We start from the raw sequence: 27,347 nt of genomic DNA, 5'->3' as shown, positions 1-27,347 counted from the left end.
CTTTGCTGCAGGCGGACACATGAGTAAAGAGGCCCAGAGTGCAAGGTTATGTTGTGGTTGGCGATCACCAATTGATTGCACACTGCTTCGCAACGGTGTGAACCCGCCAAGGGAAGCTGCAGCTCGTGCCGAAGGTGAAAAGAAAGCACGTGAAACGCAGCCGAAGGACCGTTGCAGAAAACCGGAACCGAAATGCATGCACCTGCTCCTCGTTTTTTTTATTTTTTATTTTTTTTTCTCGATCGTTGGAGTCGTCCGTGTCGTGTTGTTGTCCAGGTCGGCGTGGGAGCGTGACACATCGTGAGGAGTCAGCTTGCATCATGCGAGGGACTCGGACTCCTCAGCTGGAGCCACGACGGCGACGACAGCGATGACTGAGGTGCACCTGGTCAACCGGGACAGCTGCTCACGCAGGGTCCCTGAGGGACACACAACAGTGGCTGCACGTGCACATTGTGTGTGTGTGTGTGTGTTCATTCACAACACAAACTGAGTCATTCATGAGTGTCTGACTGTGCAAAGGCCCTTTATTTCGGAAAATACACGCCTGCTTTTCTCTTTTTAGTGAAATTGCGTTGAGTGACGTGGTGACACGCGTCCACGCGCCTTAAACGTGAAGTCCGACACGTCGCGTTGCAACAAATATAAATACATTTTAAATCTTTCCTCCTCATTCACGCATGTGTCAGTTTGTAGGGAGACACGTGTATCTACGTGTGATACATGTATGATACCTGCAATACTGGGAGAGAGAAAAAAAAAAGAGTAGAGCCATGTAATGTTTACGGAACCAGAGTTGCGCGCCTGCTTTGGGTAAAACCAAGTCGATTGACGCGCGCGTTAAAACCACGCCGCATGTGACTTCTCAGCCTCAGTCATTTTGGCAGCTCGACGCACGCGAGGAAGAGAGAGAGAGAGAGAGAGAGAGAGAGAGAGGGGGGGGTAGAGATTGGTAGAGAGAGAGAGATAGACACTGAGCTGTGAAACCGGTGCCACAGATGTCGACGGAGAGGAATCCCTGAAACCGCGCCGCTGCCCAGGAAATACGGACAAATGTTGTTTTATGCGCCGTGCGTGTTTTTCCTCGCACATCGAGGAGGCTGCAGAGCTCCAGGATGCCGAGTGGGCGACGCTGCCACGGGGGATACGTTGTGATTTCGCCGAGATGTTTTAGCCACCGTTGCATATATTAAAATAAGAAGGAAAAAAAAAAAAAAAAAAGCCCGTCACATGAAGGATTGGAAACCAAAGGGATCTAATAAGACGTCCCCACCTGTTACAAGAAAATCAGGTAAGCCTCACAGACCTTTTTTTATTTTGGAGGGGGGGGGGGGTTACATTTGCAGTGTCTCGGGTTGGTGTACGACGAACGTTAATTATGACGCCAAACACCCCCGAAACGAGTCTTCAATCCGTCCACAATGTACTTTTTATTTGCGGTGTAATCCACCTCAACGCTGCGCACCGAGATTTATGGACCCCCCCACCCCCCCCTCCCGATGTGATCCGGCGCATGATGAAGCATCCCGTCCTTTTTTTGATCAGTGTCATTCTGTGGGATGCACTGTGCGCGAACACTTCACTTCTAATGGGCCTCGTGATGAAACACCCTCTTATGATGATGGTGATCGTACAGGCTTTGCAGGAGATGTGTGGGGCTTGCAGAAAGAGCAGGTACGAGCAGCACCCGCAGCTCCTGCAGCCGGTGCAGTGGCAGCAGACCTCCTTTCACCCCCCCCCCCTGGTGCTATTCGGCAGCATTAAAGTAATCTCTAAATGCGCCGGGTGCCGACAATCCGACTTTTTTCTTCCTTTTCGTTTATCAAGCGCCACTATTCACACACGGTTCCTCGGCGGCTTCTTCTCGGAAAGAGAAGCCAGGTTGACACATCCATCATGTGACAAAAAACCTTGCTGCTTTTGCCGCTGGTCCTGTTGGGTTCCATTAGCCCCCGCCGAAATCTTCCCAAATTCCCCTGGTCTCCCACAAAATCGATGTTCTTCAACTGTAAACCGGCGCGGCAGGGCGCACTATACACACCCGCTTGCTTCCCCCCCCCCCCCCCCCCCCATCAAGGGCTGCACGGAGACAGACAATCCGTGCAGTCTGCATCCGCGAGCCCACTGAGATGGAGAGCATGAAGACCTCCCATCGGTGGAGTCCTGGTCCATTCGCTGGTCGTAGGTCAGGAGCAATCCGTTTGGTTGCGCCCAAGGTCTCGCTTCCAACACACCTCGCATCTGCCCCCCCACGCCCCCCCCCCCTCCCTCCTACTTCTGCTTGTGTCCTAAATCAAGGAGCGCTTCTGCCAGGTGACACTGGCGGAAAATCCGGCCTGATTGAAATGGTGTCAGCCACGTCCGGTCAATATGTCTGGTGAGAGAGAGAGAGAGAGAGAGGCGTGGGAACGACCTGTTTGAGTTCCACCCCGTGATGTGTCGCAGGCTGGAGGGGTTGGCGGTGGGGGGAGGAGGGGAGAGGACACTATCACAAAGTTTCATTTGACACAATCACGATCTAAAGCCCGCCGGCATCGATCGTGATCCGGAAACAGGGTCTGCACAGCACAGCATCTCCCGCACTTAATCAGTCAATAATCTGCTGCTGCTCCTCCTGCAGCCAAGTCCCACCTGGCGGTTCAAGGGTCAAAACGTCCTCGAGACGTACAGGTGGGATCGCTTGTCCCATGATGTACGCTGGGACTGTTAACAACGTGTACAACGTTGTAAGACTCCCCCCCCCCCCCCCCCCCGGCAGCTTGATATGTAACATTCAAGGATTGCACTTGACCTGTGAGTGAAGCACGACTTCATGTTCTTTGTGTCATGGGGCTTTGTTCACTGTTTGGATGAATGGCAGAAAGGAGCCCTGTGCTTTTAGATGATCATGAGAAGAAGAAGGGACGGGAAAGCGTGAGGTTGCAGGTGCGTTCATTAGAAAAGCAGGTCCTTCGAGAACACCGCGGATATTTCCCCTGCAGCGGGTTGCTCCGTCTAAAGCGGAGAGCGAGCCCGCAGTAAGTCACCGCGAGGCCGGGACGTCTTCATCATCACCAGCAGCAGCACCCAGGAAAACGCGTCACACCTGATGTTTCCGCCGTGGGGGGGGCTTTAATAGTGACTGTCTGCTCGACCATCCGTGCAAACTGCTCCAGATGTGCGACACTCTCTCTCTCCGGAGAAGCCATATGCCCCCTTGTTTATTTTTCTCCCCGGCGTTGTGATGTACGAGCCGGCACAGATTACAGAAACAGTATCAATCTCTCTCTCTCTCTCTCTCTCTTTCTCTCTTTCTCAGACAGGGCGGAAAAAAATCTGAAATAAAACACTGGAGTCTGTGCCCGCGAAGTCGCGGCCTGTCATGCAACGAGAGAAACCCATTAGGCCGCCTTGGACGCGGGCTGACGGCTAATGAAGCGAGTGCACAACCGAATACCCGCGGCGGGGTTGGGGAGGGAGGGGGGTAGGGGGGGGGGGGTCAGAAGACACAACTCTCATTTATATGCGCCTCATATACCAGAGCATCTGATTAAGAGTTCCAGCACTGCAACACGAACCAGCGCGCTAAAAGCCACACGAAAGTGATAACTGCCATACCCCCCCCCCCCACCTCCCACCACTCTCCCCCCCCCCCCACCCGAGTACACACAAAACAGCCCTCCGAGGTGTTGTCTGTAGCTGCGGCAACCGGATCCCTCCCTCCCTCCCTGTCTCTTTTACGGCGTGTAAACAGGGACGTTATTGGGTCACGTCGGATTAAGGCGGCGAGTCGGTGCCGCCTCGGCGAGCCTTCGCCTTATTGTGTGTTTTCTTTGCAACATTTGACATTTCATTCAACCTGCGAGTAGCAACACAAGCCCACAGCAGCAATTAACCCGTTTCACACGTCTATTTTGTTCTTCTTTTCACGAAGGCAGACCCCCCCCTCCCCCCAGAGTGTGACAGTTTGTGTTTGCTTGACAGTTGTGAAAGCATCGCAAGGCCGATGTCTTCAAAAGCGTCCGAGTCACACTGCAGCAGTCAGGGCGGATGAGTAGCACATCTGGTAAGAGAACAACACCTGGTTCTGGGGTGAACTGTTCCTTTTAAGCCATTTAAACCAAGCATGAATGGAATCTGTTTTTTGTTTTTTTCTGACTTCGGCTTCTCAGATTTGGGGGTTTGCTGAGTGTTTTGGGGTTTGTTTCAGTTTTTACCTCCCAATTGAATTCGCCTCTTTTGAAGACTCTTGTTTCCTATTTATTAGACTAAATGATTCAGTAATAATGCAAACGGTCGGATATGTTGTCATATTTGAATACATCAGATTTTGCCCCCCCTGTGAATCACCTTAAGGGAGTCTTTAAAAAATCCTCTCTGAAATAAAGTAAACATATGATTTTCATTAGTTTCTAATTGATGCTTTTATCTCCACTCAGATTATTTCAGATCCTTTCATTAGTCTCACGTCAGGGCACTTTGAATCCACAAGTAATTTCCCGGAGCAATCGAGAGACGGTTCTGTATTTCCTTAACTTATATTAAGCAAATGAGCAGATGCGTCCCTCGGTGTGGAACAATAAAAGGTTACTTGACGGGCCTGATTAACCCCCCCCCTCGTGGAAGATGACGTGCTTGACTCGGCCGTTCCACTTGTCGCACAGGAACCACGTGTTCAGGACAAAAGGACACCCAGCATGGACAGGGTCTCACAGCTCTACATCCTGATAACCCGAGGGTTAGGGTTTAGGGTTTAGGGTTAGCTCCCCCAAATCAGTTTAACGAAAAGACTCTCACTGATTTATGATGCCCGCCCCCCGTCTAATATCTGGAGGCTCCCCCCTCCGCCCTAAAAACACGGGGGGACGGGGGGGGGGTGGAACTCTCCTCGAGTTCACTGAAGGTTCTTCAGACCCAAGTAAAAAAAAAAAGGTTCTGTGCTTCCAATTAGGCTGAGGCCAGAACCAAACATTGTTCCAAAACACCACGGTGGAAGTTTCCTCCTTTGGGCGCTTTATTTTTTTGGTTCATTTTCTGAATTTTTTTTTACCAAACATTAAAAGGAGAAAAAAAATGAATCTATTATGAAAGAATTCATTTTCTTTTGAGGCCGACCGTTGACAGAAAGTCCCACAGAGATCTACAAAAAATGCCCATAAAATTCTCTGCTTTCAGGTCCTTTTTTATGCTGGTTTTTATTGCGAGGCGATCAATGGAATTTTGTAGTGTGGGTCAAAGAAAGCAAACAGTCTGCACACTGCACTCTGGGCTTTGGTATTTACTGACATTTTACACACAGAACCGTCACTTATTACTGGAAATAATAATAATAAGTTGATTTGTAAAGATTTAAACCAACAGAGGCTCGGAGACGTCGACCACACAACGTTTGGGTAACAGGATGCCCGCTGCTGTCGGGGTCAAAGGTCGCGTTGTGAGAACCCCGTCTTCCAGTGATAAAAACCCGGGTTCCCCTGCAGCACCCTGCCTCCACCTTCACATCGACCCCCGCCGGGGGCCACAGCCGCCCTCGGGTCGAAGAGACGCGCAGATGTCACGTCGCCTCTGCTCCGTTCGCCACTGAGTCGGAGACAAAAGCGTTATTAGAAAGAAAAAGAAAGAAAGAAAGAAAGAGAAAACATCGTCCTGCAAATTGGTAGGAGGGGAAAGATCTGATGGCGTGGTGGTACATGCTGACTCGACCCAACAAGGGACAAAAGGCCCGGTTTATTTCATTTGTGGAAGAAGTCAGTTGAGGGAGGGAGGGGGGGGGGGGGGGGCTGAACCACGCGAGGATGTCCCTCTTAAGAGCAGATTCCTCGTCCATCCGTCACGGCGGCCCGGCCCGTCTCCCCAGCTGGCCGGACCGAGGGGCTGAAAGGAGCCCGTCTGGTTCCCCAGATTGAATTTCTAAAGTCGATAAAACTCCCAACGAAACGCGGCGTTCACATTCACTGCGAAGTCATTTGGGATCAATAGAAAATGCGACGAGCGGCTCCACGCGCATCATTCATGCGATTGTTTTTATTCATGGATTTGTCGTCTGCGGCGCGTTTTGCCAATACGTTGATTGACGGGTGAGATTTTTGATCCATGCAACGTCGCCACGGTCATCCAGTGAGCCAACGGGACGTCGCTGCCCGGTCGGGTCTGGACTAAAGAGGGACCACGAGTATTATCGCTATGGCCTCCTGTATCCACAGCACCACGAGAATACAGCCCCCCCCCCCCCCCCCCCCGACATGATCATGATGTGTGACTGCGCGGCTCCGGACAAACGGCACTCGACACCAGGATGGTGGGTTCCAATGCTTTTTATTGTTTTAATTCTGCTTGGTAAAACACGCCGGCTTCCCGCTCGCTCGATCTCCCATTCTCTCGCTCGCTCCAGCCTCACTGCTCAAATAGGGGAGAGCACACACAATTATCCCCAGCTGATTGTCATTGTTTCCACCTGGCACCGTTCCCCGAGCCACTCCCCCCATCTCCCACCTGCAGCCGAGCTGAAACCACGCCCGCCACCACATACCCCCACCGCCCGACTTAGGCCGGGGAGCCGTCCGGCCTAGCCCACTCCCCCCCCCCTCCCTCCAGAGGGCGGGAGAGGAAGTCCGCCACGACCATCTGCGTCCCCGGCCTAACGGCTGCATGGCCAGATACCACCGAGTGATCCGGGCGTTAGTATCCTTCATGCGGTGGAGCCATTGGAGCGGGGCGTGGTCCGAACAGAGGGTGAATGAGCGTCCCAGGAGGTAGTAGCGCAGGGCGCCCACCGGATGGCCAGGCACTCCTTCTCCACCGTGCTGTACCTGGCCTCCCTCTCCGACAGTTTCCGGCTGATGTAGACCACCGGGCGGTCGACCCCCTCGACCTCCTGGGACAAAACGGCCCCCAGCCCTCTGTCCGACGCGTCGGTCTGCAGAACAAACGGGAGAGAAAAGTTAGGTGTGTGGAGGAGCGGCTCCCCACAGAGAGTCTGTTTTACCTTCTCAAACGCCCGCTGGCACTGCTCCGACCACTGGACCGGATCTGACGCACCTTTCCGGGTCAGGTCGGTCAAGGGGCTGGTGAGGTCCGCAAACCCGGCGATGAACCGTCTGTAGTAACCTGCCAGCCCCAAAAACCGCCTCACCTCCTTTTTCGTCTTGGGACGCGGGCAGGCCGCAATAGCTGCCGTCTTGTCCACCTGAGGACGTACCTGCCCACCCCCCAAGTGGTACCCCAGATACCGTACCTCCCTCCGTCCAACTGCACACTTCCCCGGGTTGGCGGTGAGCCCGGCCCGCCTCAGCGACTCCAGCACCGCGTCCACCCGCCGCACATGCTCCGCCCAGGTGGTGCTGTGGATAATGACATCATCCAGGTAGGCGGCTGCATATGCGGCGTGCGGACGCAGCACCCTGTCCATGAGCCGCTGAAACGTGGCCGGGGCACCAAACAAGCCGAAGGGAAGCATGGTGAATTGGTACAAACCATACGGAGTGGAGAACGCTGTTTTCTCTTTGGACTCTGACGACAGGGGAATCTGCCAGTAGCCCTTAGTCAAATCCAGGGTCGTAAAGAAACGTGCAGTGCCCAGCCGGTCCAGGAGTTCGTCGACCCGGGGCATTGGGTAGGCGTCGAATCGTGACACGTCATTCACCTTGCGGTAGTCCACGCAGAACCGCACAGTCCCATCCTTCTTGGCCACCAGAACGATGGGGCTGCACCAGGCACTGTTGGACTCTTCTATTATCCCCATCTCCAACATAGCCGCTAATTCCTCCCGAACCACTTTTCTTTTGTGTTCGGGTAGTCTATAGGGACGTGACCTTACCGTCACCCCCGGGGGAGTCTCGATTTGGTGCATTATCAGGTCCGTCCGGCCTGGCCGGGGGGAGAACACATCAGCAAACCGCTTTTGCAACTGGGCAATGTCTGCCCTCTGGTCCTCAGAGAGACGACCCTCACACGGGAGCGGGGTGGGATTGACCGCTTTTGGCACCTCCGGCCCCAGGTCCTCTCTTTCCGATACTGTGGAAATCAGAGAAACAGACTCCGCCTCCCTCCAGGCTTTCAGGAGGTTGAGGTGGTATATTTGTGTAGCACCGCCCCTGTCAGACCGCACCACCTCATAATCAACCTCCCCCACCCGGCGTGTGACCTCGAAGGGCCCTTGCCACTTAGCCAGGAGTTTTGAGTTGGAAGAAGGAAGTAATACAAGTACCTTTTCTCCCGGTGTGAATTCTCGCAGCCTGGCTCCTCTGTTGTACAGCCGCTGTTGTCGTTCCTGGGCCTGGAGCAAATTCTCCCGTGACATCCTACCCAGTGTGTGGAGCTTTGCTCGCAGGTCCAGGACGTACTGGATCTCGTTTTTCCCGGGGCTTGGACCTTCCTCCCAGCTTTCTTTAATAAGGTCCAGCACCCCTCTTGGTGACCTGCCAAACAGAAGCTCAAAGGGAGAAAATCCCGTGGAGGCCTGGGGGACCTCCCGGACTGCAAACAACAGAGGGTCAAGCCATTTGTCCCAATTACGTTCATCGTCGCTAATAAATTTACGAATCATGGACTTTAGCGTCCTATTCATCCGCTCTACCAACCCGTCTGTTTGGGGGTGGTACACGCTCGTGCGGACGGACTTAATGCCCAGTAACCCGTAAAGTTCTCCCAGTGTGCGCGACATGAACGAGGTGCCCTGGTCTGTTAGAATCTCTTTCGGGATTCCAACCCGGGAGATGACCTGAAACAGAGCCTGCGCGACGCTCTTTGCAGAGATATTGCGCAATGGCACTGCCTCCGGATACCGGGTTGCGTAATCCATGAGGACTAACACAAAGCGGTATCCGCGTGCGCTCCGGTGAAATGGCCCGATGAGGTCCATGCCGATGCGCTCGAACGGGACCTCCACCAACGGTAGCGGCCGCAGCGGGGCACGCGGTATGGCTGGTGAATTAACCAATTGACACTCCGGGCAGGACGCACACCAGCGGCGCGCATCCGCCCGGATGCCTGGCCAATAAAATCGGGCCATTATCCGGTCTAGTGTTTTCCCGTATCCCATGTGACCCGCCATCGGATTATAGTGAGCCGCCTGGAAAATCATTTCCCGGCGGCTTTTCGGCACCAGCAACTGGGTGTTTTCCTGCCCCGTTCGAGTGTCACGACTCACTCTATACAGTCTGTCCCTAATCAATGAGAAGTGCGGGTACGACTGTGCTGCGTCAGGGCGCACCAAATGACCATCAATTCTTATCACTTGGTCGTAGGCTGAGCGTAGAGTATCGTCACGAGACTGCTCGAGTGGAAAATCTTCCATGGAGCGGAACTCGGGAACCGCCGGCGTCTCCAGCGGAGGCGCCGCCGGTTCCCCCTCTCCCCCGGCGGCGTCGGACGACCTCGCGTCACCGCTGAGCACAGCACAAATACCGCATGTCCCTGCCGGCCGTGAACGCACCCCCGCAGCCTCTCCCATTAGCGTGTTAAATCCCTCCCAATCCGTTCCCAAAATTACGGGGTGCGTCAGGTGGGAGCTAACCGCGACCTTTATTCTATATTTTTTTCCCTTGAACCTAAGTTCGACGGACACTATGGGATACTCGTGAATGTCCCCGTGCACACACCTAATTTTCACCCGCGACGCTTCTACCAATGCCCCTGGCCGAACCAGGTTCTGGTGTATCATGGACTGCGAACAGCCCGAATCCACCATCGCCTGGCGTGTACCCCCCTGGATTCTTACCGGAACGCGGTACGTCGCTCCCGGGCCGGGGGAGGGTGATGGAGCGCCGGCGACCCGGATCACCTGCCCCACCTCCATCAGCGGGCACTCCCTCCGCAGGTGGCCGGGCCGCCCGCACTTCCAGCACTCCTGCCCTGGCGTCTGAGAATCTCCCGGTGGGTCAGGAAGGGTGCCAGAGTTTGCTGCGGTCGGGGGGTCCCGGTGTACGGCTGTCGGCGCCCGACGTGGGGCCGGTGTGGGCCGCCCCGCGGTCCGCTGCGGGCTCCCTCCGGTTGGCGCTGCTGCTGGTTGCGTCGCCGGCGGCGCGCCCTCCCGGCCGCCCTGCCCGCTGCGGTGCACCGCCATGTGGTCCTCGGCCAGGATGGTGGCCGCCTCCAGCGTCGGTGGCCGGTGGTACCGGACCCACGCCGCCGTCCGGGCCGGGAGCCCCTCCACGAACTGCTCCAGCGTCACCGCTTCCAGGACCTCTGCCGCCGTTTCCACCCCCGTCGGCCGGAGCCACCTGGCGGCGGCGTCCCGGAGCCGCTGCCCGTAGGCGAACGGCCTGTCCTTCGGCCCCAGCCTGGCCCCCCGGAATCGCCGCCGGTGGTCCTCGGGCAGCAGCCCCAGCCTGTCCACCACAGCCTTCCGTACGGCCGCGTAGTCTCTCCAGGACGCCGGGGGGAGCCCCATGGCCGCCGTCTGCGCCTCCCCGGTCAGGAGGGGCATCAGCCTGACCGGCCACTCTTCCGCCGGCCAGCCGCACGCCTCGGCCGTCACCTCGAAGGCCTCCAAGAAGGACTGGGCGTCGTCCTCCGCCGTCATGCGGTGGAGGGTCAGGCTCGCCATTGCAGCCGGGCTCGGTGGTGGTAGCGCGGGTCCCGACCGCGCCGCCAATAGCTCCAGCGCCTGGGCCTGCCTCCCCACCTGGGCCTGGAGCGCCCCCAGGAACTGCCGGTTCGCCTCGGCTTGGTCCCGCTGGATCGCCGCCAGCTCTCCAATCATCTGGCCCAGTGTCAGCACAGTTTGGGCCGGCATCGCCTGCTGTCCCTCGTTCGTCATCTTGCCGAGTTGGGCGCCACTGTAACGTGTGTGACTGCGCGGCTCCGGACAAACGGCACTCGACACCAGGATGGTGGGTTCCAATGCTTTTTATTGTTTTAATTCTGCTTGGTAAAACACGCCGGCTTCCCGCTCGCTCGATCTCCCATTCTCTCGCTCGCTCCAGCCTCACTGCTCAAATAGGGGAGAGCACACACAATTATCCCCAGCTGATTGTCATTGTTTCCACCTGGCACCGTTCCCCGAGCCACTCCCCCCATCTCCCACCTGCAGCCGAGCTGAAACCACGCCCGCCACCACACCTCTCTAACACAAACACCTTCATGTTGGGGAGAAGATCCATTGAACTGTGGTCCTAATCATGAGCAGAATACTGTGTGTGCAGCATGAGATGCTCGTTAACGTGTTCACTTTGTGGTGAACACGAGCAGCAAGGCAGCCGTAATAATAATAATAATAGTAATAATAGTAAATCAGATAAAACCTCCTCATGCGACTCCAAGCACCAATGGATATAAACCAAACTAATTAAAATATAGAAATACTATCACTATATCTACAAGCATTACAAGAAAATTGGAAATATATTCATTTGGTATCGCATTATCTAGAAGCACAATAAAGTCTCTTTTAAACTAGAATCCCTGTGTTATTGCTCAAAGTACTTGTTAGTTGACAGTTTACCGCCCCCCCCCCCCCCCCCCCCGCGGTGAAGCGAGCGAAAGGCCAACGAGGAGCCATACAAAGGACTGGAAGAATGCGAGTTAATTGCGTTCTGGCGTCGGCGCAACGCGGAATCCACGCTCATCGCCGCGGTGAACGACGGGGTGCGCTGCTTCAGGCTTTAACCCCCCCACCCCCCCCCAACGCGTTTGTGGCACGCCAGGCGCCTCTTCGGGGAGCGAAGCTTCAGTTGAATTCAATCAATAATCCCCATCGTTCATCCCCAAGGCTTTAAATGAGGGCCTCGTCGTCACGACGACACCTTTTAACTTGCACCCGCTTCCTGTCTCTCTCCCCCCCCCCCCCCCCCCGCAGCCTTCCGCGCCGCCCCCCAAGGAGAGCTGACAGCGCCGCCGCCTCCTCCGCCCCCCCCAGAGTGCCACGCGCCATGATCCGGGGAGGCCCCCCGGCCGCGCCTCAGCTCGGGGACCGGCTAGATCTCACCGCACGGAGCACTGGGGGGCCCTTCTACTGAGGCGAGTCGTCCACCCCCCCCACCCCCCCCTCCCACTGAGTAAGGCGTCAGGTTGCTCCTTTCTGGGAGCGGATTCCAAGTCGAGACGTTTATTAGGAAACTTGGGCTCTCACCTTTTGCTGATGAATTATTTATCTTCGCTTAATGTTCTCCAGTATTCTCCCCGGGGGGGGAGGGGGGGGGGGGTGATTGCTCGATCGGCTCGAGTTAGAAGGGGCATGTTGGAGAAAGGCAGAACTTTAAGCAAAATGAGGCTCCTGTTGCAACGCAGGTTTAAATCCGCTGTACGTTTTTTTTGCTTTTCAAAAAAAAAAAAAAAGTGTCATTAAGCATTTCTCACCTGGGGACTAACTCAATCTTGCTCATTCACCGTTGCAGCGTCCCTCACTGCGTAGAAGCACATGGATTTCAAGACTTCAAATGAAGAGGTTGGTGGGATTCAATCCATTCATAATCTTGACAGCAAATTGACTGATTACAGAAACGCCCGTGGCGTCTTCAAGGGCCCAGAAACGACGTCGCTGGAAGCATGCGGCGCGGCGGCGCATAAATCGGAGGCCCCTGCGCATGTATACGCAGCCTCAAAGACCCCCCCCTCTCGATGTGTCCACCTGCACAAACAACTTAATCAAACTAAACACGTACAAACAAACAGGCTTTCAGGCAGCTGCTCCATAAGGAGGACATTTATTCATCAGGATTTTATGATGTTCCATGTTTGACTGATCTTTTCTCGAAACAATGTTTCCTTTTTCCTGTCTGTTTGCCAAACTGAGGCCGGCGTCGCTTCATTGACCAGCGTTTCAGCTCCTCTTTTTTTTTAGAAAGCCGCCACCTCGTTGCGTCTCTGTTGCGCGGCGCGTCGGATGAGGGATGGTGATCTGGATCACGTCGGGGGGGGCAAGTGACAGATGAGGATACCAACGAGGCCACAGATGGGGGTCAACGGCTGCCCTCCTGTTGACATTTACTTCAAATAACGTTAAATTAACGTGCCCCTGGTTGCTTTTTCCAGGCCGCGCCTCGTTTTCTTACACGTTCCTAATCAAGGGGGTGCAGGGGGGGGGTCGCCAAGACGCCGAGCGCCCAGTCGATCCACCAATAGAAACTCCTGCTTCATTAAGCGGCGTAAGCCCCGCCCACTACGTACAAAATCAACACTTTTTGATTCGAGACCAACGTTTTTTTTTTTTTCGAGAGCAAAAGTTTTTGTTTTGAGAGCAAAAACAATAGTTTCATAAGCAAAACTAACAAATAATTAATTCTCAGTTTATATATTTTTTTTGCTTGCAATGCAAGAAATTTTGCATGTTGTTTGCATAATAAAGACACAAATCTACCTTCATATTAAACCCCCTTCTTTTTTTTTTTAAGTCAAGGACAAGACAGGCGCCCACAATTAGTGGGGGGAGAGGGGGGGGGGATATTCACAGGGATATGCACAGAATGCAGATGCATGCGGATTAGCACCTTTCAAATGGATCATTATTGGAAGCCCGTGTGACGCAGGGGGGGAAATCCGTTGAGGGCCAGCTTGGTTCCGGCCGCTTAGTTTCACAGGTTTCTTAATTTTCCATCATCCTCATCGGCGTTACGCGTTTGTGTCCAAATCCGCCGCTGTCTTGTGCTTGTGTGTGTGTGTGTGTTGATTAGTCACAGTGCTGAATGCGTTTATTATTTCCAACATTAGCACTAACAAGGAGAATTGTATAAAATGAAATAACAGACTTCCCCAAAGCTCCATACCCCGAAGTCCGTGTGCATTCTGCAGCAAGTATCCCCAGCAGTGTTTCATTTCATGGCCAGTTGATTTAGTTACTGAGGGACGCTGAGTATTTGCATCTTTCTGACTGTTCGCAGACAAAGACGGGGATTTACTTGATGCAAGAAGGTGATGAGGAGCCGTTTAATATTCGACTGCACTTGGCCAAAGACATTCTGACCATTCAGGAACAAGATGTCATCTGCGTGTCGGGAGAGCCTTTTTATTCCAGTGTAAGTAGCCCGGTGCGCCTCGTAATCACTGAATTACGAACTGAATTAATCATGTGCCTCATGTGCCTCACGCGCCTCACGCACCTCACGCGCCTCATGTGCCTCACGCTCCTCATATGCCTCACGCTCCTCATGTGCCTCACGCGCCTCATGTGCCTCACGCGCCTCATGTGCCTCACGCGCCTCACGCACCTCATGTGCCTCACGCGCCTCACGCACCTCACGCACCTCATATGCCTCACGCGCCTCACGCACCTCATGTGCCTCACGCGCCTCACGCACCTCATGTGGCTCACGCACCTCACGCACCTCATGTGCCTCACGCACCTCATGTGCCTCACGCACCTCATGTGCCTCACGCACCTCATGTGCCTCACGCACCTCACGCACCTCACGCACCTCACGCACCTCACGTGCCTCACGCGCCTCACGCACCTCATGTGCCTCACGCACCTCATGTGCCTCACGCACCTCATGTGCCTCACGCGCCTCACGCACCTCATGTGCCTCACGCGCCTCACTCGCCTCACGCACCTCATGTGCCTCACGCGCCTCACGCACCTCATGTGCCTCACGCGCCTCACGCACCTCATGTGCCTCACGCACCTCACGCACCTCATGTGCCTCACGCACCTCACGCACCTCATGTGCCTCACGCACCTCACGCACCTCATGTGCCTCACGCACCTCACGCACCTCATGTGCCTCACGCGCCTCACGCACCTCATGTGCCTCACGCACCTCATGTGCCTCACGCGCCTCACGCACCTCACGCACCTCACGCACCTCATGTGCCTCACGCGCCTCACGCACCTCATGTGCCTCACGCGCCTCACGCGTCTCATGTGCCTCACGCGTCTCACGCACCTCATGTGCCTCACGCGCCTCACGCGCCTCATGTGCCTCACGCGCCTCACGCGTCTCACGCACCTCATGTGCCTCACGCGCCTCACGCATCTCACGCACCTCATGTGCCTCACGCGCCTCACACGCCTCACACGACTCACCCACTTCACTCGCCTCACACGCCGGAAGGAGTCTCTGTGTCTCTCTGTGTTTCCGTCCTTTGAAAACGTCGATCAATGTGTCCCCATCTTTAGTGACGTCAAGCCTTGACTAAGTTTTCTGCGACGGGGGGCACTTCATTTTGGGAAAAGTCTGTATTACTACAACGAGCGTGGATTAGGATTGTGTGAGCTGTCGATGTTTCATGTGCTTCGTGTCGTGACGGGTGGATCCAGCAGGAAGCACAGAGCCACAGTGCGTGAAGGTGAAGCACGAAGATACTGAGATCAGATGATCTATTGCTGACGAATCAGACGCAGCTATTTAATAGTGATTGACCTGCTGGATGACGGTGTACGGAGTGCCGCGTGATAATTAAACCACTGCTGCCTTCTCATTAATAAATACGCTCTTTGAAAAAGATTCACCGAGGCCATTACCTCACTGGAAAAGGAATAATTAATTCAGTAATGTTGCGGCACGAAGCCTCAAAGGTAAATGAGGGAAGCGGCGGCGGCGGTGGCGGCGGCGTCCTCTGAAACATGATGACTAATTAGAGTGAAGCGAGGAGACGCGTAGCGGTGACACAGACATTCTCAGCCCCGGTGACCAATTCACACTGACACGTTTACAAGAAAGCCTTCATTACTCTGCTTTATTGTACAGCCACGCAAATTACAGCCAACAGTCATGGCGGCATACGTCCATCTATTGAGAATGGGTGCAAAAAAAACACGTTTAACAATGAATGTACCTTGAACCCAGGTGTACAACTTTATTTCTTCTACTTTTTTTATCCTTCTCCATCTGCTGTCATTACGATGAACTCATTGCTCTGTTGCAGGAGCGCACTGTGACGATCAGGAGGCAGACGATCGGAGGCTTCGGCCTGAGCATCAAGGTAATTTAGATCCCATCGGATCAGTGCGCCTCGTGCCGACGGCTTTTAAATTAAGTCCGAACGAGTGTCATTGATCGTTTTCTTGTCAAAATTGAAATAGTGGGTTCAGGATTTTTTGCTAAAAGATTGAGTTGCTTTCGAGTGTTTGTGGTTCTTTTGTGATTCGATGTGGTGTCATTCGTCCTCAGGGTGGAGCGGAGCATAAAATACCCGTTGTGATATCAAAGATATCGAAAGAACAAAAAGGTATTTGGTTGTTTTGGGAAAAGATCTACGATCCATTTCGGTCCCCTGGTCTGTTCTCACTAAAGAGAATCTTTTTTTTTATTTTTTTAAACTTGCAGCTGAACTCACTGGGCTTCTTTTCATCGGAGACGGCATCCTTCAGGTAAAGTGCCAAAGCTCTTTGTTTGTGCACCTCATCCTGCTCCCACGCACAGAATCCACGTGTCACATGGCCACAAAGCCACATCCTAAACCTTGCATGCCAAATCTCTCATTTATTACACCCCCCCCCCCCCCCCCCCCCCCCCAAAAAAAGAGACAATTCCTCTCGGTATTCATGGCGACGGCACAGCAGTTGTTACGCTCTGCTCGTTAATCATTTTTGAGGGTGGAGTTACAGTGATTTGATGCCAGCAGTATTATTTCATGTGACCCTGTTGCTGTTATTTCCAGATAAACGGAATAAACGTTAGAAGTTATCGCCACGAGGAAGTGGTAAGCTGTCATCTCATATCTTTTGTTATGCAACGGCTTCCTCAGCAGCTTATCTCGTCTCACTGAAGGATCTGTATCTTCTTGACATGTAAAGCCAATTGTTTCTGTTTCATGCTTATTTTTATTTTTTTAATGTAACTGCGAGACATGTGTGTGTAAGTCTGTGTAAATCTCTTATCTTGGCTTTCCAGCGCAACGTGTTTCATTATCAGCTTCTTCTGCAAAAAAAAAAAAACAGACATCCACCGTAATTTTACCTTTCCAGGTGCAGGTTTTGAGAAATGCCGGTGAAGAAGTGACTCTCACCGTCTCTTTCCTGAAGAAGACTCCAGCCTTTCTGAAACTGCCCCTGTGTGAAGATTGCACATGTAAGAATCCTCCACACGCACTCTTTAATCACGGCAGAGGCCTCTAATGAACCAACGCCGCGCTGCAAAAATAATTAACCACGTGTATTTATGGATGATATTTAATGTCTTATTAGGTGTGGTGGTCCTGGTGAAAATACACCGTAATGAAGAGCCACTTTAAGAGGGTATCATATTAAATCAGGTGCTTCACTTTGGCTGAAGACAGGGAGCCAGAAAGCCAGAGAGGGGGGGGGAGATAAAGATTAAACTGAAAGAAATTACATTGCCCATTGTGGGGCAGTTGACGGCTCTTGCGAGGCAAAGCTTCGGCCTCGCCATCGGACGCGAAGGCTTCCACTGTGCGTCCTTTCACGCGTCCCTCCCGTCCCGGAACGCGAGGAACGCGAGCCGACGCTAGAGGGGAGAACGGAGCCACGCACCTGTGTCGGTGCCCCGTGTGCCGCTGCGGCCGGAGGCCGCGAGGCCCATCGCGCCGTTGCCCGGCTCTTCGTGGCGTTTATTGTTGGTTTCTTCGTTGTTTTTTTTTTGTCCGTGTTGTGCATCCAGGCGTCCCCAGCGACCAGAGTAGTGGGACCTCCTCTCCCCTGTGCGACAGCGGCCTGCACTTGAACTACCACCCTAACAACACGGTACTTTTTTCATTAGCTTCACCTCTTCCCCTCTCCCACGTCACTCTGTAACCACGCAGCCAGCGGCAGGAAGCTGTTTCCATGCAACCGTCAGTCAGCCGGTAGACTTGTACCTCACAACCCCCCCCCCCCCACCCCTCCTCCCCACCTCCTTCCCACAGGACACGCTGTCCTGCTCGTCGTGGCCCGCGTCCCCGGGCCTCCGCTGGGAGAAGCGCTGGGTGGACCTGCGCCTCATCCCGCTGCTGCACTCGCGCCTGTCGCAGTACGACCCGGGCTCTGACGTCTGCAGGTGAGCTTGCGGGGGGGGGACTCGGGCCTCGTCTTCCTCCCCGGGGGGGGGGGGGGAAGAGAAGCAGACTGCCATCCATGTGTGTCGTTTCTGCGAGTTCTGTTCCCCTCTTTCGCAATCAGATGAACACAATATAGTCTGCAGTGTTGAGTAGTCGGAGGCTTGACTTTTACATACGGTTTCAACTGAAAACTGTCATACCTTTAGGTACCTTTAGGTATGACACCTTTTTATCTTGATTTCACGTGTAGTGGGCAATGATTGCGGAAATGAAGATCAGCTTAAGATCTTTTAGCGTATCAGACTTTACCCAAAAAGTGTTTGCTGAACTCATGATGAAGTGTCAGAAGCAGCAAAAATCACAACATGCAATGAAATGTGCAAAAGGAGTCGGTTTTAACATTTGACTCACATTCGATGGGACAGAAACACGACCCCAACCGACCGGATGTGTAAATTAGCTGTTTGCTGTATCGACCCAAAAAGGGAACAAGATGTCCAACGCAGTGTTCACAGTGAACACCGCGTCGGCTCCAGAGGCCAAAGCGAGCGGCTATGGCCGGTTTTATAGGACTTGTAAAACAATGGCTTTTTGTGATTGAGATTGTTTGTGGAATAACTGCTTTGGCACCTCAAAACGAAACGTAATGCTGATGGAAATGTAGCATCGCAAGTGAGTGCTGGAAGCGCTTTCTCAATCAGACGAAAAAGAGTATCTCCGATTGCACAATCCGACCTTCGACAACAAGTTACAATCCCTCCCCGGAATCTTTTTCGTTTTTTTGTGTTGTTTCATCCTTTGCAGGAAAAATGCTTTCCAGGTGATAGCCGTGGACGGAGTCTGCAGCGGCGTGTTGCAGTTCCTCACAGCGGAGGACTGCCTGGACTGGCTTCAGGCGCTGGCCAGCAACATTTCCAGTCTCACCAAGCACAACGTGAGTGACGACCACGGCGCCGATGACGCAATCAGCTCCGTCGCAGAGGAGAGTTTCCACTTTGTGGATCGTCTTAAGAGTCCCTTTTGCGACTCTTGTGAGTGAGGCACACAATCACGCCCCCCCCCCCCACCCGCCCAGGTGGCCCCTGCAACTTCACTCTTCCTCCCCCGGCAGCCAAAGCCATGCACTTAATATCTATAATTCAACATTACACGTTAAACGATAGTGATAGCAGGAGGCGGCCAGGAACAAAGGCCTGACGCCACTTTTGGCGTCTTTCTCTCTTGTTGCGAACATGTTGTCGGGAGGAAGAGGAAAGAAGCGTGTTTCCGGATGGGTGAGGATAGGGGGGGGGGGTTCAAATACAAATGAGCTCCATTGTGTGCTGTGAATCATTCAGAAACCGACAAGAGGTGTCTGATTTTGACACATTTATGAACACGTCCTCGGTGCGTGACCTCACGTTGTTCATCACGCAAGCCGTTCGGCGCCGACGAATCCGACGTGAAGTGGGCAGCAGGGGAAACGGGGGATTGGTGACGATGGCGTGTCCACTGGCTTTGTGTGTGTGTGTGTGTGTGTGCGCGTGTGTGCGCGCGCGTGTGTGTGTGTGTGCGTGTGCGTGTGTGTGTGTGTGTGTGTGAGAGAGAGAGTCTCCCGGGGATAATGGAGTCCTGGTTAATTGGAGTGGATGAAGTGGAGGACGTGCTGAACATTACACTGATCCCTCACTGCCAGAATGGGCCCCCGACATCGGAGAGTGCTTTTCTCCTGCTCTGCAACATCCAGCAACTCGGACGGATGTTGGACATTGAGGGAAAACAAAGAAACGTGTCTGGTTGGGAAGAAACCTGTGAAACCAGCGATGATGTTGGTGAAGGAGGAGATTGGTTGTCGTTGCTTTGAGCTAAATGCTAACGTGCTAAATGCTAACGTGCTAATATTTTTTATCATTCCACATTTTGAATGTATCTTTTGAATATTAGGTGATGGGTTTGTTTCTGGTTTTTGTTTCACTGATGCACAAAGATATCGCTCTTTTATCAAGATGAGGATCAGCCAGAGTCACACAAATTCCTTAAAAGCAACAATAAAGTGTAAAACTAGAGACCTTGTAAAGGGGCTGGTTTTAGCAAATATTCACCTGTTTTTGAAAGTTAAAATATATAAAAAATGTTTTTAAAATAATAGAATGATTGGGCCCCACTTGTTAAATAGGAAAAGTTCGCTGTACAAAAAAACACGAAATTTAATTATCAAGGCCATCATCACATGTCTCCTATAATATATAATGATTTAGCAAATCATGAGCATAATAGACTATGACTATGTCTATTACAGAGCGCATGAATCACGCCGGTCTCACACTGTCTGTCCCGTCCCCCCCCCCTCCCCCCCGTGTGTCACAACAACCAAACGGCTGAACGTGAACAAGCCCCCGGACGTCTGACACCTCCACAGTTACCTTTTTTTTTTTTTTTCCCCTCTGGTTCCTCCACTGATGAAACATCTCGCACCGAGCGGCTGTTCGTTGGCCTCCGTGGGAGGGGGGGGCGGGTGCCCAACCCCCGGGCGGCTTTAAAGCGGCGTCGTTCTGCAAACAAAGAGCCGTGGAACAGGTTTAGTGATACCTGTGATCTGAGCAGAATGTTTTTAATTTAAAGCATCGCTGGCTCTTCCACGCTTTTATTATCACGGAGAGAATGGATTTTTTTTTTTTTTAATGGATTCCCTTTCTTTCTTCTTTCGATGAGCGTTGGGTCCTTGTGGAAATGACTGTCTATCTCGTTTTGTAATTGGCATGCATTGAATAAATGAAGTAAGCTGTAGCTGGTTAGCACGTTAGCATCCCGCGATTCATAGTTTATTTCTTCTCCGGCACATTGCGGATCGTCCCACAACTATTTGATATTGTGCCGGCAATGATTGTCTGATTTGTTGCCGTTTTAATGAGTTACTGACGTTCATGTTTAATTTAACAGGTGAAGAAGATTAACCGAAATTTTCCAGTTAACCAGCAGGTAAGACGTCCCTCCAGGCAGCAGGTAGAGCGATCTGTGCATTTCATCCTGGCCTCGTACAATGATCAGCTTTATTCTGCATCAGCAGAACTAGTCCAATGAGAGATGATCAGAAGGCCAGTGGAGAGGCCTCAGTCAGCTGACAGTCTCTCTTTTTGTGTCACTTCATTATTTTTGCTTTTTGCTGCACAAAAACATGTGAATTCACTCGACAATCCTCAAAAAGAAATAAAGTTGTGAGTTTCTTCTCCCGAATCTTTCTTTCCGCTTTTTTTTTTTTTTTTTCTTTCGGGGGAAAGAACTGTCACAAAGAATTTAATGAGGACCGATGTTGAGACACACTTGATTATTGAAACCTTGTCTCAGAACATCTGCTTTACATTCTCGCTCTTCATCTCCTGTTTTGTTCTCCTCAATCCCGAATCGATTTGTCAGATGTTTGATCACCTCGATGAATCTCCATGTACAGACCCCCTTAACAAAAGAACTGGGACCCACCCCATCATCCTCCACCCCTAAACTCTGACCTCTAACCCACGCTGTAAGCCCTCTTGTTTTGCCCCGTGCCGCAGATCGTCTACATGGGCTGGGTGGACGAGAAGGAGCAGGACTCCGTCCAGGACCGAATGTATTCACCAAAGTTCCTCGCCCTGCGGGGCTCCTCCCTCTTCAAGTTCGCGGCACCTCCCGTAAGTTCTCTCTCTCTCTCTCTCTCTCTCTCTCTCGACAGCGTTCTTCTCTGCTGGAGAAGCAGGAAAGCAGCTCGATTCATCTCGCGTCCGCGTTGATCGTCGTCTTGATCGAGGATCATCGTTAAATCTGTTTACATTCTACCAGCCGCTTAAGTGATTGTGACAAGAAGGATCAGCCGTGGATGGTGCTGGAGATGCTCGACTCGCACGAATGCAACATGCTGACGATCCGAGTGGAACGCACAAGACAAAGATCCATTCAATTTGAGAAATATTTGATTGACACAAGCTGTCGAGCTTCCACCTGGCAGTTCGCCCGAAATGACGAGTCTGCGTTTTTTTAACCGAAGAAATATATCAAAACATTTTTTTTTTTTGGAATAGCAAGACGGGTGGTGGGCGTTTCCTTGGTCTTTGTTGTTGTTTTTAATTGAGCCATTGTTGATTTCAGGTGACGACGTGGGACTGGACCCGAGCGGAGAAAAGCTTCACTGTGTACGAAATCATGTGCAAGATTCTGAAGGTAAGGCGGCCCTTTGCTGAGCATCCAGAGAATCGACCTGCGGGGAACGGAATGCAGGGTCGGAGGTCACCGACTGTGAGGGATTCATCTGCGATTCATCGCAAATTTTCCTTCATTTAGACTCAATCGGACTGACGTTCACCTTCCGTTTAGGGTCCATTAAAGCCGCTCAAAGGGAACCCTCGTGGTAACGATGTACCTGGTTCAGCTCGTACTTAATTAGAAGAGCCTCAGAGTAAATAAACGGTCCCCTCGGCGCCGCTCGCTGTGCCCGTCTGTAACCCGTCTGTGCCCGGTCGACCCCGGTGAGCCGTCCCGTCTCCTCCGCAGGACGCCGACCTGCTGGACAAGAGGAGGCACTGCTTCAGCGTGCAGACGGAGAGCGGCGAGGACCTGTTCTTCGGCGTGGAGCTGGAGTGCGAGCTGCTGGTCTGGGAAAAGGCTTTTCAGATGGCCACCTTCCTGGAGGTGGAGAGGATACAGGTAGGCGCTGGGGGCCTTTTTGCCTTTGCGACCTTTGCGTGGGGTCACGACCTCGTTCGCCCTTGTTCCCCCGCAGTGCAAGACGTACGCCTGCATCATGGAGAGCCACCTCATGGGACTCACCGTTGACTTCAGCGCCGGCTTCGTGTGCTTCGATGCCGCTTCAAAGGTGAGCGCGGCGCACTCCCCCCCCCCCCCCCCCTCTCTTGTTTCTGTTTCAGTGCTGCTTACTTATTCTGCACCGCGTGCATCCCGGCGGTTGCGAAGCGCATTCTGTGTTGGCGGCTGGACGGGAGCGCCACCATATTGTTCTGCAGGCTTTTCTGGCCCCGGTTCCTGCAGCGGGGAATAAGACAAAGTCTTCCCCCCCCCCCCCCCCCCTCACCCCAAGGACGATATCAGTGTTGGCAGCGCGTCGTTCACGGAGAGAAATGCACACGCGTGTAAACTGCGAGCGCAGACAAAGCGGCGGCTGGGATTACTTTGGGATTAAAAGCTGCTGTTGGCAAACTTGAAAGAGCGCCTTAGAATTAGTCCCAATCAGAAGCGGAGAGCTCGGTTCTGTTGGTTTTTATTGACCCGGCACGGTATAAAGTGCTTAAATGGGTTAAAAGTTTTTGATTAGTAATCCAACCTGTCGATTAATTAAACCCAATGTTTTTGATTAACGATGGTTTTTCACAAAGCCACTCGGTAGAGGTCAAAGGTCATGAAAAGGTATCAAGCGAAAACTTTTTTTGTATCGATATGATACAAATAATAGAAATAATAAACTCCCGTGCTTTAAATTCTATCATTGCCGCGTTGGAAGAAGTATTCAGAGCTTTTACTCCAGTAGAAGAAGCTGGAAAACCAGGCAAAGGTTTGACTAGAATAAGATGAATAAGAATAGATTTAGAGGAATAAGAATAGAATGAGAGGAATGAGTAATGTGATACATGTCCTGACGTCTTTGAAGTGGAACTTCTCATTAGAGGAACATATCGACGTTTGCCGCCACTGAATAGAAAACAGTAGAAGACCAGAATTTGGCTCCATGACTTTTGTTGATCAGATTTCAAATCAAATTCTTACGGCTCCATTAATGTTTAATACTTTAGGGTCCGATGTAGCTGCTCAGAACAAACTAATCCATTTACGCTGTTTGCTCATTTAATCTGTAGCAGTTCATCAATAATAATTAGATGTGGAGTCCTAAGAAGTATCTGCAGGGGGGGGGGGGGGCATAGAGGACGACACCTCCGTGTGAAGTGTCGAAATATAACATCGCACAACATCTACTTCAAGTAAACACAAGACATGAATCCAAGCGGGATCTGATGGAGATGGTGTCACCTCGTCAGAGTCGACGAGGTGACACTCTTTGATGTTTCGCGAACATCTGCTCTCATTTTGAAAGATTCTCTCTTTTTTTTTCTCTCCACTTCATATACGAGACACTCGCTGTGTGTGTGTGTGTGTGTGTGTGTGTGTGTGTGACACGTTAAGCATTAGTCCTCTCTGCCGCCATTAATCTGATTAGCGCCGCAATTGCGTCGGCGGGAGACTGCTTGCTTGCACGTGCGCGTCCAGGTGACCTGCCGTTGCTCCCGAGGAGTCCGGTCTGGAAGCCGTCTCCCGGCCCGCTGGGGGCAGCCTTTTGTGTATTCGCTTCAGCACTAATTGAGTCGCTGCTTCTCGGTCGGTGAAGTCTCTACGGATTTGTTAAATATTCCCTGTGTGTAAATGAATCTCGTATCCGCTCCGTTTCTCGCTGGGTCCGTGCTTAATTCGCGAAGCGGCGCGTCAGCAAACCCCGTGCGGGTTGTGCTGAGTGGGAGTGGGAACCTTCTCACCTTTTTTGTCGCGTCCCACTCCTCAGGCGGTCCTGTGGAGGTACAAGTTCTCTCAACTCAAAGGGTCATCCGACGACGGGAAAAGCAAGATCAAGTTTTTATTCCAAAATCAAGACTCCAAATCCATTGAAGCGAAGGTAAACGGCCTTTGAAGGGAAACGTTGCCGCTCCGTCTCGAGCAAACGCTTATTCAACAAGGCCTTTCTTTCTTTCATTCTTTCTTGCTTCCAGGAGCTGGAGTTCTCGAACCTCTTCGCCGTGCTCCATTGTATCCACGCCTTCTTCGCCGCCAAAGTCGCCTGCCTGGACCCGATTTTCGTGGAGAGCCAAGGCAACGCGACCACGGCCGGCTTCCCTTCCCTCTGCAGCATCTCGTGCAATTCACAGACACCGAAGCTGAAATACGCCACCTGACAGGCGCCTGAACAGCGACCCCCCCCCCCCCCCCCCCTTTGTGGCGGGGGCCTGAATGGGCCTCTTCGAGGGCGGGGGGCGGGATGTACTTGACATCGTGGAACACGCGGAACTTAAAAGAAGAACCTCCGCTTTGAAGGTGACACACAACGAGGACTCGAGATGTTGCGATTCTGGTGTGTTTTTAGGTGAAATTTGATCCTCAGACGTTCTTTTTTAAGTCCTTTTAAGGTTAAATCACCGACGCGATTATGCCTTCTGTTCTTCGGTTTGTTTGTTCCGGAGGTGAAGAATTCAACCTACGTTTATACTTGAATTAGCAGTAGACTTTAATATCCACTGAAAGCTGAACCTGAATTCGGATCGTGTGCCGGTTCAGTGAAACGAGCGTTTTTTTTAGATGTTTAGAGTTTCCTTGTTTGCTTTTCTCTGTGCGTGACGTTAAACCCACAAACTGACCCCCCCCCCCCCCGAAGGCTGTGTGAAAGAGTCGGTTTTTTTTGTACGGATGCAAAAAACGACGGACCACACAACTACAATCAGACAACACAACCCTTGGCTGAGTGATGTATGAAAGTCCTTTTGATGATGTTTACAGCATTTTCTCCCCCGAAACTTGATTATGTAAATAAACTCTGACATTCAAATGAACTAAAGAATTATAAATAATGGCGATTACTTGAGGGATTACGTCGAGGGATTATGGCATTTGTTAATTTGATGTGCACCACAGACGACCCCCCCCCCCCCCCCCCCCTGCGCTTGTAAATATGATATATTATAATATATCATTTTTTTTCGGTTGAGAACTAAGAGAAAACGAGAGATGTGTAGCGTCGGGGGGGGGGCTCGAAAAAGGTTTGAGATGCTCCTTTAAACTTCTCTCTGTATTGAAAGTGTTTATCAATGCAGCAACTAACCCGTCACACTCACACAACAGAGTTCAGGTCAATTAGTCACGCTCTTACCTTCCATTTGCAAAGCAGACTGTGAAACAGAAGCACTGGGGGGGGGGGGGGGGGATATGAACGGGGTCAGGGAAGTGCGCCGCTGACACAATAATAACGGTGATGCATTCTATGCAAAGAAACTCTTGAGTGACGCTTTTGTGCTTTGAAAATAATCTCAGTTGCTTACCTTTATATGGCAGGATCTTAGAGAGTGAGGTTTGTTTTATTTCCTTTTTTTTTGCAGATGTTTTATTAACAAATATTCCGTGTGATAAGTGAATAAATAAGACATTTTATATGATGGCTCATTTGTGGTGGGTTTTAATTTCACTTATGGTTCATTTCACTCTTTCATACAACTGTCTTGGAAAGTGGAATAAGTGCAAAGATTCAAACTATTTATTTTAATGACATTAAAGCAGTGGTATTCAACAAATATATATACACTATTAAAATACTTGAAATAGAACTTCATTTACTCAAATGTGTATGTCAGTGGCACTTTAAAGATATATCCCATAATTATGGTAAAATGAAGTGTGGTTAAATACAATTGAGGGGGTTTCCTGCAAAACATTTAAATGCACGTAAATATGTTCCAATATAGAGGATAAAGTAACTGACATGTTTTCCTTATGAATTTCATTACATATAATATTTTATGATATATTTCTACATTTCTAATTGGTTAGCTAAATCAATCAGGTTGTCACTTTTATTCCACTTCATACCTGCTGGTAATGAAGTCTCATTGTATCCTTGACGACCTCAGTCACTCTCTCTGGAAGAAGAGTTTTATCAAACAAACACGACCCCAAAAAAAGAGCAGTTCCAATGATCAGAAGACGCGTGACGTGATGGTGACCTTTTTATTTTTGTGCCGAACATTCACGCAAAACAACACGTTTTCAAAAAAAAGAAGAGAGAAACCCAACCTGTGTCTGATGAACAGCGGCTCTCGGCAACTAAACTCCATAGAAAAGCACTGAATTGGTTAAGGCTTTTTTTTTTTTTTTACACAGGGCGCCATTTTCCTGGTCTAATCTCGCCCGAGATTCAACGAGTCCCGTTAACTTTTGGTTGCAGGAGCTGAGAGTCGAGGTCGGAGGTCGCCTGCTTTCAGTCCTCCGATGTGCCGTCTGATGGACGCTTTAGTTCTGAAGCGCGTCAGATCAAGTGGGACTGTGCTGTCGTTGGTAATTATAAGATGGGGGAAATTATTCCATTATTGCTTACGTGCATGAATGGAAAAAGACAACCGTACAGAAGATAATTACCTCTTCACACACTAGCAACAGAATAATCACTCCTGTTTTCAAACTAAACTAGGTTTCATTACAACCGGTAACAAAATGAATATCGTAAAGCACTAATACGTCTTCTCTAGTCAACAGACAGCAGTGGAGTTTGGACCTACAGGAGTTCCCAGTGTCAACACACAGTACAGCAATACAGGCGCTACAACAAACCAAATGAAACCGTATGCAGAATCCTATGATAACAATACATACACGTCACTTGTATATTGAATAGAATTCCTATGAACGACATTCCACTCAGCTTTTGGAAATACTACACGACGCATTCAAAGATGAACCAAAAAAACCTCCAAAGTCCGTGGAGCGTAAAGCGTGAAGAAAAA

At 51.5% G+C, this 27,347-nt stretch overlaps 1 protein-coding gene across 2 annotated transcripts; it reads left to right on the top strand.

Moving 5' to 3' along the window:
* Positions 1-671: 671 nt before the first annotated feature.
* Positions 672-26,008, top strand: sntg1 (syntrophin, gamma 1). Of its 2 annotated transcripts, XM_037457501.2 has the most exons (20): positions 672-1,291; positions 3,964-4,045; positions 11,777-11,937; positions 12,315-12,364; positions 13,797-13,931; positions 15,781-15,837; positions 16,026-16,083; positions 16,182-16,225; positions 16,516-16,557; positions 16,823-16,925; positions 17,475-17,557; positions 17,719-17,849; positions 18,655-18,784; positions 20,770-20,808; positions 21,381-21,497; positions 21,952-22,023; positions 22,354-22,506; positions 22,583-22,675; positions 24,368-24,478; positions 24,573-26,008. In XM_037457501.2, the coding sequence occupies exons 4-20, from the start codon at positions 12,338-12,340 to the stop codon at positions 24,753-24,755; spliced, it is 1,578 nt and encodes a 525-aa protein (XP_037313398.2). In that variant the 5' UTR covers positions 672-1,291; positions 3,964-4,045; positions 11,777-11,937; positions 12,315-12,337; the 3' UTR covers positions 24,756-26,008. The 2 variants fall into 2 exon arrangements, with proteins under 2 accessions (XP_037313398.2, XP_037313399.2); XM_037457502.2 differs by lacking the exon at positions 3,964-4,045.
* The last annotated feature ends 1,339 nt before the right edge of the window (positions 26,009-27,347 follow it).

Source organism: Pungitius pungitius, chromosome 15 (assembly GCF_949316345.1).
Source record: "Pungitius pungitius chromosome 15, fPunPun2.1, whole genome shotgun sequence".
Taxonomy (NCBI): Eukaryota; Metazoa; Chordata; class Actinopteri; order Perciformes; family Gasterosteidae; genus Pungitius; species Pungitius pungitius.
Note: the sequence above shows the minus strand (reverse complement) of the source record. Positions and strands in the feature narration are given on the sequence as shown.

Excerpts from the sequence above, each read along its gene's own strand:
- sntg1 (XM_037457502.2), top strand. The coding sequence starts at position 12,338 with ATGGATTTCAAGACTTCAAATGAAGAG. Across the intron at positions 22,507-22,582 it reads TGGAGGTGGAGAGGATACAG|TGCAAGACGTACGCCTGCAT; the intron begins GTAGGCGCTGGG and ends GTTCCCCCGCAG. Across the intron at positions 24,479-24,572 it reads CCAAATCCATTGAAGCGAAG|GAGCTGGAGTTCTCGAACCT; the intron begins GTAAACGGCCTT and ends TCTTGCTTCCAG.